At 43.5% G+C, this 12,761-nt stretch overlaps 1 protein-coding gene across 1 annotated transcript; it reads right to left on the bottom strand.

Annotated features, from left to right (window-relative positions):
* Positions 1 to 2,809: 2,809 nt before the first annotated feature.
* tamalin (trafficking regulator and scaffold protein tamalin) lies at positions 2,810 to 12,675 on the bottom strand. Its single transcript, XM_083674557.1, has 8 exons — positions 12,334 to 12,675; positions 10,511 to 10,563; positions 9,457 to 9,511; positions 7,155 to 7,257; positions 5,812 to 5,905; positions 4,623 to 4,689; positions 3,980 to 4,046; positions 2,810 to 3,857 (listed from the first exon to the last, which is right to left on the bottom strand). Exons 1-8 carry the CDS (start codon positions 12,532 to 12,534, stop codon positions 3,349 to 3,351), a joined length of 1,149 nt encoding a protein of 382 aa, XP_083530683.1. The 5' UTR covers positions 12,535 to 12,675; the 3' UTR covers positions 2,810 to 3,348.
* Between the last annotated feature and the right edge of the window lie 86 nt (positions 12,676 to 12,761).

Here is a 12,761-nt window from a genome sequence, read left to right as displayed (position 1 = left end):
ACTTCTTTTTTTTTTTGCTCAACTCAGCCGTCTGTGTTGTATCTCCTGCACAATAGTCACCCACATCCTGTATACCAAAGAAACCCACACATCTTACCTCTGTATCCTCAGAACACACAAAGAAACGTGGAAGCTCTGAAATGCCATGACAGCCACCTACACTAAACCGTCTGAGACTTTTTGGGTTAGAAAGGCTATTTGACATTAGAGGAGTTGGATTTGACATCTGCCTTGACCTCTATTAGTGTTATTGACACTGTATGCTTTGTCAACAAAAGGAATTCCACCGAGCCATGACATCCCAAGAGTAGACCACCCTGGTGTTTTCCTCATTGTAAACTAGCAAATAGGAAGCAGCTGCCAATTTTTTAACGCAACGAGTGCATCCATTTGTCCATTTCAGTGTGAACGGTTCTTCTCAGAATAGCGTGACACTCACCACTAGTGAGGCCTGAGAGATACTGGTGTGAGCAGCATCACCATAGGGGCTCAACTGTCATAGAGTCTCAGCCACTTCCTGTTCAAAAGTTCTTAAGTACATATTTCATCAAGGACATGGCATCTGTCTTGGTCCTCTGGGTGCTGTTGGGTCCGAATGGGGAAATGCAATATGCAGACACATTTTGTTTCAACACTCTATGACAGCAACGGTGGCACGCACAACCTCATTGTAATGGTTTTGTCGCTCTAGTTTACTCATTCGTCGGGGGTTGAGGGGGTCCAACTAATCTTGGAGGGAGGAGGGGCAACTCAGATGATTGAGACATTTTGGGGATGCCCACATTGAAATGTCAATTCTTATGGGATGGCCATGAGCCCGCCTGTAATTCCAACCATGGTCTGGGCGTAGCATGGCCATGTAAATGCATACAAATAGAAAGAACAGCTTTGGTCGCTACTTGACAACATGAACCCTTAGATATCAGAAGACAATTTACCAAGGTTCAAAACAAGCCTGTTGTTATTACAGAACTGAGAAATTGAGTCACCAGGACAACAGCAACACAGTGAGTCATTGATGTTGGAGGGGAAGATATCAGATCTCTATCAGTCAACAAGTTTAGGGTTTATTCAAGGTTACCATACGTTCTGCATACATCAGCTAAGAATTAGAAAAGGTCTACCGCTCATATTCCTATTTACTTTCATCTTAACTATGTACTAAGATATATTCGAGTAACACATCCATGGAGATGATTGTTTGTGGGTAGATTTAAAGATGCATTCTTGACAATGGTATTTAATCAAACTGACTGTGCAAGCCAGAGCTGTTCAATGATCAGTGATCATATAAGAGTTGTGACCCTGTCCCATAACTGGTAAATTAAACACACACACACACAAACAGCTCTGTAGTAGACGTGGCCACTTCTTCTTGTGGTTCATGCGAAGATTGAACACTGGCCTATTATACAGCTATCTGACCATCCAGCCCCCCGGTGCACAAACAACAAATACAGCACTTGGGCTGTAAACAAGCAGCAGTGTATTAACAGTGGGGTGACGTGCAAACATTAACAGTTCGCCCTCTGACCAGCCCCCCAGTCTAACCTTCCACTGTGCGAATTGCCCAGTGCCAACTGCATTCTCTTTGTTTTGGCCTTTCCTTAAATGCCCCATTCACACATCCTGTTTGGGGCCATCACTGGCCTGCCCGATTCCCTGCTCGTTATGCATTCACACTTTGTGAAAGGCCCATTCGCTCTCAAACACATTTAAGCGCCACTAACTTGCTTAATAATCCCTTACGTCGGCTTTCATTACACCCCTCCTCCTACTCAGAAGAGAGAGAGAGAGAGAGAGAGCGTGAAGTGAGTCCAGCTCTGACACATGGCTAAATAAATGCCATCTCTCACCCTCTACACAGCACTCTTGACGCAACTGTGAATGAGTGGCAGTGGACAAAAGGGGATCAGGACACCAAAAGAAAGAGGAGAGAGTGACCACCATGACCTCACGGGTCAGCTGTGCCTCCGGAATGAAAGCACCAAGGCCCCCCGCCTGCCCCCCTCACACCCCCCTGCACCCCCTCGGCCATCTGAGCCCACCATAGGAATGTGGGAGCGTGGAGCCGGAGGGTTCAGTATTTGCCCGCAAGGACTGAAAGGAGGTAGCCAGGTTTTCGGAATGCCGGGTCATTCCTTTCTCCACACATTCCACGGCGTTCTTCCCAACAACAAACTGTGTCACACCAAATACAACGGCCTCCATTCTGGATGCCGATCTAACAATCACAGCTTTAGAATCAGGGGAATGTTTCACCACCAACTGCCCCCCCTCCTTCCCTCCCCACTTTATCCACAATCCTCATCCCAACCCTAGAGGCGATAACATTTTTCTGAAGGACTAAGGGTTAGGAAAGCGCATAAAGGAGACTGATACTAAGAATACACATACAAATTGACACCGTTGCACTGTAGTTGAAGGACTGTGAGACACTCTACTGTGTATATAATTCTGTCATGGTTTTGAATAAAAAAAATCTGTTGGTTTTTGTATTGACTTGTGTTGTATTCGATTTATAGTCAGATGGTTCCTTACCTTAAAAAGTTATCTATGGGCCAGGAGAAACTTTAATCCATGGTTCAACTGAACCACGGGTGCTGCTAGATTACTTTCAAGGTAACAAACCATCTGACTATACATTGAAAAATCCTGAACCAACCCTTTAAGGTGTTTTCAGGTCAGCCACAATTTCGGAAAAGCAGCTGTGGTTGAGACAATCAGTCACAATGTATTCCAGAAGACAAAGCCATAATTCTTACCAATAGTAAATAAACAAACTAGCAAGAAAAAAACAATTGCCACATATTTATTTTTGGATATCTTTGGCAAGACAACACAGGATCAATCTGAATTTTTCTAAACGGCCTTAACAAATGTGTACAAAAGTACAAAACAACGATAACAAATGTGTCTCCTACAAAATTATGTTTTATGTGATATTCTCAAAAAAGGGGCATTTATTTTGAACGGTCAAGAGAAAACAAAATGAACAAAACAAAACCAGTATATTCCTTCATTTTGTACACAAGTCAAAAATAAATAAATAACTTATAAACATTATAGAAACAGTAACCAAGGTACAGTATATACAGGTATCAAATCCTTTCAGATAAATTGAAGTGTGCTGTAGAACAAGCAGAACCATTTGGTCTGATGTTCTGCTGGGTCAATGTCTAGTCATCTGAACAGAAAAAGATCCATGCCTGAACAGAATGTTACATTTTGGTCTCGTTCTCTTTACTCTTTGGTGCTGTTTGTAATCTTGGGTGTTAGTTTGACAGTCAGAAACAATTAAAGTCTTTGGGTCAGAGTCACTTTGGGTGTCGGGGCCCAGTTGGCCTCTCAGAGCTTGCTCTCCTCCTCTTCTAAGGCTCGGTTCAACCCAGGTATGAACTTGAGGAGGCGGTGCCTGAAGCTCTTCTGTTTGGGTTTCCTCTGTAGGGAGTTGAAACCTCCCTGCTTCTCCCCCGGCGCTGACGACGAGTTGTTGTTGGACCTCAGGTAGCTGCGTGTGCTGGCGCTACGGGTCAGGTGGGTCTTAGCTGTGGTGAAGAGCTCGCTGGCGGGCCGGATCAAGCGCTGCTGTCTCTGTGGAGGAGGAGGCTGCTGCTGCTGCTGCTGCTTGTCTGTGTTGTTGGTGTGGTCAGAGTCGTTGTGGCGGTCGCCCTGGTACAGACAGGTCTGGTAGAGCGGGTCGTCCTCCGTGGCGGTGCTCAGATGGCTGGCGCTGCTGGTGGTGCTTCCAGTGCAACGGAGGGCTCTCAGGGCGGCCGGGCTGGGAGCCCCCAGACTACCGTATATCCCCGCCGACTCCAGGGACTCGTATATGGCAGCGTCGCTCATCACAATGCCTACAGGACGCAAGGGGAAGAGTGTCAGAATGGCTGTCACTGGTTGAGCATGCTCTCCCTTTAATCTAATGGAAGCACGTACATTTACATGAGATTGTGTACAATGTGCATGAATGACTTACCATGAACCAGCCTCTGCTCCTGCATCATTAGTGATCTGTACTCATCCCATTTCTCATGGAGGGTTTGCTGTTAAGAGAAATAAATGTGATATTAGAAGTTTTTCCATAACCTGTATAAAAAAAATACTGCCAATAAGCCTTAAACACAATTATAGACACAATACAGTGCACAACGTTCTTGAAATTGACAGTTTTAAAGGGTTTGCAGGACCAAAACCAGGAAAATAGAGATTGCCATGGCAATAATATGTGTGTGGCATTAAGCAGTGATGGCTGCAGCGTATAACCCTATTGTGAGAGCTTGAGAGCAATGGCTGTTACGCAAAATGACCTCACTGCACACACACAGACACACAACACTAAACTCTGTCTTTTTAATAGCCGGGTCAAAGAATGTTGCCATGTCTGCTCTGTACGCATGCTGGAGAGTGCAGCCGCTAGTCAGGGAACAGGTGGGGTAGAGGGAAACAGGTGGGAAGGGGATTGGTCTAAATCTAGTATGCTGCATGGTGGGAGAGTTCTCCGTCTTCTGGCTAGGGGGGGGACTGACCCACTGAGATAGCCTAAAAGACAACTGACTTCTGTTGAAGTGTAGAAGAGGAACCATAGGTCTGCTATGGAAGGAAGAGGGAGAGAGGCTCACCTTTAGATACTGAAGTCGGGCATCGAGTTCTGCTTTTCGAATGGAGTCACTGTAAACCGTCTCCAGCCTAGAGAAGGGACAGAGAGAGAGAGAGAGAGTTGTTAATGTTGTTAATGCAGACACAGGAAGGCCCAAGAACCATACGAGCAAGGATATACAGCACAGCACACTAGTCTAGGGCCAATTAAGAGAACTGAGGAATCGACAGTCCCCATGTAAAGACTCTGGTATTATGAGACCCCAACATGTTTGAGTCTGGGCTCCACCATTTACAAGGAGAGGGAAAGCTTAAGAACATATCACATTTCCAGTTAGACTCTCTACTGTGGCAACTGGCACACACGTGAGGGGTTTGTTGTTTTTAACGGGGCTGATACCTCTCTCAGTTAATAGTTCAGTTTATGATCACTAGCGGTGGGAATAATTTGATGAAGTCTGTAGCGAAGAAAAAGCATGTACTAGGCCTTTCATGTGGTTAACTTCACTGCTTGTGCAGTTGCCTTCGAAGTTTATAAATGGGGCCTCATTCTAATAGGCCTTTTATCTTTTACAAGAAGAGGAGGAGAGAAACAGAGTGTGGTTTCAATTAAAAACGCTGCACATGAAGAAGTTAATTCTGCACGATTTTAAGTAGTGCAACGGCTTGCTTCTGAGTGACCGACTTCGGTGATGGTATGAACCATCTCACTACGTACTCGGCACGTCAATTCTGTAACGTTTTAAAAGGTATCACATTTCACCACCTATATATATCTGAGTCAATATATACAACAGATAAGAGTTCAAAGTAAGCCAATAATGAGTGTACTTAGTCTAAACACATTGACTCATTTATCAATTTGTGATGACTTTATACTTCGGACAGCAACATTGTTTAGCCAGTAGGGTCTTACTGGAAAACGTTACAGATTGATTTGGGGGAATAATGTACAAGTTTAGAGAAACACAAAAAAAAAAAGTATGATATCTCTCACATGGGCACTATAGTAAGCAGGAAGATCACACCCCACGAAACAGCAGCTAAACATTAAATCATAGAAATGTGAAACGGTGACATCCGATTAAACAGAAATTTAAGCGTTAAAACCAAAGAACACTATTCTCTATGTTTAAAAACATTTACCAAACAGCCACAACCCGGTCCAAACCCCTCACCCAGTGTAATGCTGCTGCGGTGGAATCTGCTTACCTAATGCTGTTCCCAGAGGCCCTGATAAGCTGGACAATCTCCTTGTGTTTGAATCCTTCCACGGCGGCCTCGTTCACACTTGCGATGGTGTCTCCTGCGCACACAAAAAACATGCATGCTAACAAAACGCTACCAGACCCGGTTCATTCCACAGTGGCTTTATCAAGGCTGTGGTCAGGATTGATCACTGGAGCGTCTGTGGTTTATTGGGGAATCGGAAGCGCTTGGTTCTTCAAGCCCATATGTGAGAAACACGCTTAAAACCCTGTGTGGCCATGGCATACAGGGCACCAGGCAGACACACGCTGCTGCTTAGACTGTGCCCAATCTGGGACGGCTGAAAAAACAAACAAACACATATTTGTTACTCTAGCTATTGTCTTATATGTCTAAACCTGGCAAGCGAGACTACGCCATCTATTTTTGTTAGTATTCCGCTCTCTCAAGATTCATGTTTGCTTTGGTTTGTGACATCTGCTCCTGCCTGCTTCACACCCTGTGTTGCTTTTTCTGAGGCTGGAACACAATGGATATTCCCTTTTCAAGAACCTACGCCTTCTCTCCCTAGTATGATGAAGTCATAGGCCTACGCTTCAGAGGAAGACACAGGGAACAATAAACAAAGCATGTAGGGAATGTAGGAAGTGAAACTGAACTGACGCATGCAGGTTCGGTGTAAATAGGAGGAGGCCTCTTGCTCTTCCATACCCTGGCATACCCATGTATCAAGTTTCTTGAAATGAAATCGGCCTATATGAGAACACGTAGCTGCTCTACTGACTTCCCCATTATTATTTATTATTATAAAAATGGACAGGGGGTGATGCTATTTAACGCTGACTGGTTGTTCATCAGGCAGAGGCGCAGTGAGTCAATTTGCAAGGGTTCAGTCTGTGACTATTGAGTAAAAAAGGTCTCAGAATAAAAAGGAAATGGAGCCATGTTTGAAATACAAAAATATAATTAAGATTAAAATAGACATGGTCAAGTCATCGTAGTGGTGTTTGACTGATGTTACTATATTCGGATGGGAGTTGACGCATGTGTGTTGTTGATATAGTCTTTCCCTTTGTTTGTTGACTGGAAAATGAGTATAGGTACACCGTCATATTTGTACTTCCCTAAACAGCAGACTGAAACTCATTTGTGCCTTTGTGTACTCAGGGACTACCAGCCTCCGGGCTAGCAAACAAGAAAGGGGTGTGGCTGCCCCAAAACCACCTGTCATTCTGACTTCCCCATATCTATTCTTAATGGAGTCAGGTTATTTCGGTGTCCAATGCTGTTAAAGGAGGAGGAAAAAATAAACAGAAGTCCCAAATTAACAGGCTTTTTTCACTTACCAACTTTGAGTCCGGCTTGTTGGGCAGGGCTGTCATCATGGACTTTGCACACAAACGTGCACATCTCCACTGAGTTCTGGTCCTGGTGGTGCAGGCCATACGTCTGCAAGAGACCACGGATGATCAGCATATATATTCATTTTTGCTATCAACTTTTCATAGCAGAGTACAATATTCCTAAGAATCACCTGAATAAAAAAATATCCTTCACATCGGTCCATAACTGTGAACAATTATCAGAAATATTGCATCATTTTCAAAACCAAACAGTAATTTCCCCTTATAAATGTTAGGAGTATTAAGTCCTGATGCCTACAATAGAGGCGTGTGACCTTGTTACAGAGACAGAGAGGCATTTGAAACTTTGCACACAATTCCCAGACTATGGGCCTAGGGCGACTCTTTCACACTCCTTTGGTGAATATTTGTGAAATTGAACCATGTACACAACAACCCAGTGATTCAAGTCTGCATTTGAAGGACTGTGCAGTGCGACTCATGGGGCCTTGTCAGACAGTCTCTGTGCTGTACAACAGATAACATTGGCTGAGAATGCTGTACTACTATATATAAGGCAGACAAGAACCTCAAATGAAGAGGAAGAAGGAAGCGAGATAACATCAGCGTGTTAACATGCAAAACAGGAGACTTGTATCGCATGTGTCTGCTCGGTTCATCAAGAAACAGATAAAACTCACTATCAACGCCTATCATAAAACAAATGTTAAAAGCAGTGTCATCATGTTCAGAATCCTGGCTCTCTATCAACTCATTTGGTTAAAGGAACAGTATGACAAATTCTCTGTTATGGATTACGGTGTCCTGTTCTATCATCTGAGATGTCGTCTAACTGCAGAGAGGTAAACGTATTGAGAATGAAACAGACGAAGTAAATGCAGACACACATACACATTTCCCTCACTTAATAGCCATCAGCATCTTTCTCCCTTGTTTTCACACAGGACAGTTCCTCTGTGTCACAAGGCTCACAGCTAGACTTCCCCTTGTCAAGCAAATGTTACATTAGGTCAACATTCCATGGTTGTGTAGGAGGTACCCTGAAGGTACAGCAATGTGAAAGTGGCCTGCCATGATTTAGGGCTTTCCCTGAAACTGAGACTAAGACTGTGACACAGTGACACATCCTGGGTAATCATATACACAGTCTGCTCATCGTGTCAAAGACCAATCACTCAGGTGGGAAAACGTCAAATGAAGCAGAAAGGACCATTAGGCTAACTGATGTTCTCTCTCATGGTTTGTCTATATACAATTTTTTCAATCCAGAGCGTTGATGTCTTCTTGTCTATCAATCTAAAAATACATTCAGACTGTGTCTGTATTTCTACTTTCTCAACATGGGTTTCCCGTCAGAGGCCTGACAGAGAAGCACAGCATGCAAATGATTCTGCAGATGCAAATCCCATTGGATTTACATAGTTGATACTGCCATGATCCCCTTTAGCACTGCTAAAGCAATAAGAACACTGGCGATATCCAGCGACATGGAGAGAGCACAGGATTCTAGAGCCATCCGTCAGTGGACTGTCAAAACTGTGGCGTGACCCCCACCTCCTCCAGGACAGGGCCAGGCAGGAAAGGAGGGGACCTCGCTTCATTCAACCCTAAATAGAACCATCTATCTGGCCTACTAGTAAACAAAACAAGGCAGTGTTGTGAACCTGCTGTATGGTAATGATCCATTTTACGGTCCTATCATTGGCTTGTCTCCTCTGCAGAGATTAGGCTCATAAGTGATTCATTGTGAAGTGAGTGCTGTAGGGAGACAGAGGAGGGAGTTGTGAGATAAAGAGGGCAGATGTGCATCAGTCTGAGTGCCCAAGAATGGCCTGGAAGGCTGTGAGTAGAGCAGGTCTTACACGGTAGGCGTGTGAGAAGATTTAACAAAAAAAACAAAAAACACAATGCTTTTAATAAAGACCAAGAGAAAACCGCCTCTTGTCTGCGAGAAGTCATGAGACACATATTTCTTCTCAGAGTATTTACTTGACAAATACAGGGCCCGGCATAAATAATGGGACAGTTATTTTGGTCCTATGCTCCAAAGGTTTGAGTAGAAGAAAAAATGCTTCACTGTCCCATTACTTACGCAGGGCACTGTAACACCTTCAGCACATGCACACACTCTCTAAATCATATGGGATTTATGTGGTGAAAATCATATCGCATGGTTGGAGTACTTCATCTAATCTGCATTGATGTGAACGCGAGGAACCAGGGAAATCCTGTTAAATGACACTCAGAGATCCACAAATCCCCCCCCGCCCACTAATCCTCTTACCTGGATCTCAAAGCCAAATGTCTCCTCCTCCTTCTTCTCCAGGACAACCACCTTCCTGGAACAGAAAATGGGGGATAAGATTGAGTCAATTGGATATTAATTCTTTTCCTTGATACACCCTTGAGACATCACCACCATGACTCCTTCTCTATCCCTTCTCTACAGCCTGTGTGGGTTCCTTACTGAACATTGCCTGCTATGTGATTAAAATGTCACAGTTTCATAGAAAGGTCTTAAATAATCTCTCTGCCTGCGATAAAAACCTTTCAGGGTTATCAGCTCTGTCATTTGTTTTCTCTGCATAAAATCCATGGACATCATGGTATCTAGGATCTGTCATTTACTCAAGGTTAAGCTGAATTTATAATAAATATCTTATATCATAAGGTTACATGCAAAACCACAGGAAATAAGAAGGTAAGAACAACCACAGCATTCATCAGTGGTGGTGAGCACTTGGTGGCAAAACAAACTAGCAGTAGAAACTAAGGATGTGAAATGGCATACAAACAATCCAATGTCTAGCTGTGGTCAACAGGAAGTCAACTGCACACAGTACAAACTTCTATTTGCAGGGTCTTATCTAAATTACATGACAAGATATTTCTGTTGACAGAAATTTGAGAGGCACTCTTTTCATTTCAGACATCTCTTTACATCATGACAAATGGCAAGTGTACAAAAGTCGGACTGCTCAAAGACTGCTGTTGTGCTTAGGTCGTAACAGCATCCATTACAAAAAGAGATGACATAAAAATTCATGACACATTAGAATATCATAAATAGTAATGCCTGACTACAATATAAAAGGTCATTGTACTGCTGAATATCTTTAACTCACTTCATTAAATTCGGCTGAAAGCCGAACCCAGTGCAGAATTACTCAAATTAGGCTACTCTGAAAGCAACCGACTGTAATTGTGTTTCCCCATGCATCATTTGGGTCTGTTGTGAATGAAAAGGTAAACTTAATTTTTTGACTGTATCTGAGAGAAGCCTATTGTCGTCAGTATATGGAGTGAGAAGGCGACTGGTTTCAGAAAGAGACACGTACCTTTCTGGTTCTGGTGACTGTGTGAGGGGCTTCCACTTTTGCAGCCCACCACCCTGTGATAAGAAAAGAAAATTGACATTAAAAACACAACGAGAGGAAACTTTTGTGGTATCATACAGCCGCCACAGTGTACGTAAGGGGAATTTCCAAATCTATTGGCCAGGTTTGTGGGGGACGTCTACGCCATTCACGTGCGTCCTTGCCTTTCAAGTCCTTCTAGAAGCGTGTGTGTCGTATGTATGTTTATGTTTTCTGGCTACTGAGCCAAAACACGGGTAAAAAAACATTACGGCTATAACCAGAAATGCGTGTCTGGCTGCTTTCTGTTTACCCTTTTACTGTGGCTGTGTCAGAGGAGAGGTTTGGGATTCTATATTTAGCTCTACTCTATATCCCGAGTCCACTGGCTTGTGATGCTCAGACTGCTGATACATCAAACAGTGAATGTCTCCTATTTTCTGATAAGGATCTTAAAACATCTCTCAGTTTGTACAGGTTATATACTCTGTAGACTAACAAGACTTGTGTGTGGAGCACAGCCCATCCTGCCACACAATCATTGCATTCAGGGAAAACCTGAGCCAATTGGGGGACCCACCCACCCAACCTCCACTTACTTCGTGTAAGCTAAAAGTATCTCTTGACTTACGTTACATCTCTTACCTTACCGTTACTAACGACAATCAATTCACCTCTGTTCTACCTCAATGATCTTAAGTGTGGCTCCTATGAAAGGGCACTTTGTGTCACAGCCTCCCAGGGCAGTAAAATGTTGCTTTCTTTATTTTCCAACACTTACAGAATTGTCCCAGGCCCCTCTCAATGACTTCATTTATTCCCAAATACCCTGAGAGACCCATGGGGGTGGCTGGACTGGGCTGGATCCAAGGCACAATGCCCTGTTGTGGCCATGTGCTTCGGCTGATTGTGGGAGACATAGAGATGAGGGCTGCGCAATACTCTTTGTCTGTCCCTCAGTACAGTAACACTACAGAGGGGACATCCAATACTGTTGTGCCAAACACACTGGACAATCTGTTTTGGATCCACTTACACATGCACACCTTGCAGCCTCTATTGACAATACAAGGAGAATATTGTCAAGTAATAAAAACGACCCTGTATCAGGAATGGAAGGCACTCTTGGACCAGCACAGTGTGGGTGGTCTTTAGCTGACGGTCAGGCAACCTGTGTGACAAGTGACCAGTGCAGACCATTTGTGTTTTTTTCTCAATATAAGATCCTTCTTTCAATGGTACAATATACAAATTAAATTTAACTGTGATATTACTGTAAAGTCAGATGGCTTTATAAAGAATTCCAAGCGACTTCTGGCATAGGCTATTGCGTTATACAATTACCCGAACAGGATGATTTTAATTTCCCGTTTTGCAGTTGACGTAAAAAAAACCCACCAGGTAACAAACGATGTGAGAGGAAGAATCACATTTCAAAATCATATTGGCCCTTCGTGCGAAAAACAGACCGGCAGGCTACAACAATAAACCTGTCATGAAAATATTCACCCCGCTGCTTCTAATTAAAACCAATCTGTCCTCAAAGATCATTGTCTCCACTCCTAATGAACGCCAGACAATATGGCCCAATTTATACGTTCAATATGTGTGCGTGTGACAAGCCAGGATGAAGCATAACTTTAACTTTGCACTCCAACTTCCACTAGTCAATCGTCCCTATTTTGTGCGCAATATAAAGGGTAATTTAGTAACCTGGGGGCGTAATTAAATTAAATGGGCACAAGTGCTGTAGATATTACAATCATTATGCTGGCATTTTAAAGGCTACTGGATAAAATACTTACTCTTTTGAAGTTCCTGGGCAACGTTCCACCAGAGTAAGCCAAAGTCTTGTAATTATAAACCTCCGACGAATTAGATGGTAAATCCATACTTTTACAACTGTCTGATTTGGAAGACGGAAAGTAAATTTCACCACTATCCTGGCATGAGGCTGGATCGTTGGAATTGACTTTTTTAAGCCTTCGGAACGTCATATTCTTCATATCATGTGCGCTCCAAGGAATAACAAAGATAAACAAGAATCTTTGAGTGTAATGTTCAAAATATCGCTCTCCCTTCAGCAAAGTGCCTGCCGTAATGCCCCTACTCACAATGATGCTTGTCCGGGATGCGTGCGGTCGACTTCAATTCAACTTCGGAGTGTGGACGACTTGGAGGCGGGGCCTGCAATGCACGCTTCAACATTTGGTGAAAATGGCAACCAGTGGTT

Source organism: Argentina silus (genome assembly GCF_951799395.1).
Source record: "Argentina silus genome assembly, chromosome: 8".
Classification (NCBI taxonomy): Eukaryota; Metazoa; Chordata; class Actinopteri; order Argentiniformes; family Argentinidae; genus Argentina; species Argentina silus.
Note: the sequence above shows the minus strand (reverse complement) of the source record. Positions and strands in the feature narration are given on the sequence as shown.

Coding starts and splice junctions, on each gene's coding strand:
- tamalin (XM_083674557.1), bottom strand. CDS start 12,534: ATGAAGAATATGACGTTCCGAAGGCTTAAAAAAGTCAATTCCAACGAT. Junction 7,258..9,456: donor CATTTGGCTTTGAGATCCAG/GTAAGAGGATTA, acceptor GGTCTCTTGCAG/ACGTATGGCCTGCACCACCA. Junction 4,690..5,811: donor GCCTCTGGGAACAGCATTAG/GTAAGCAGATTC, acceptor TCCCTTCTCTAG/GCTGGAGACGGTTTACAGTG.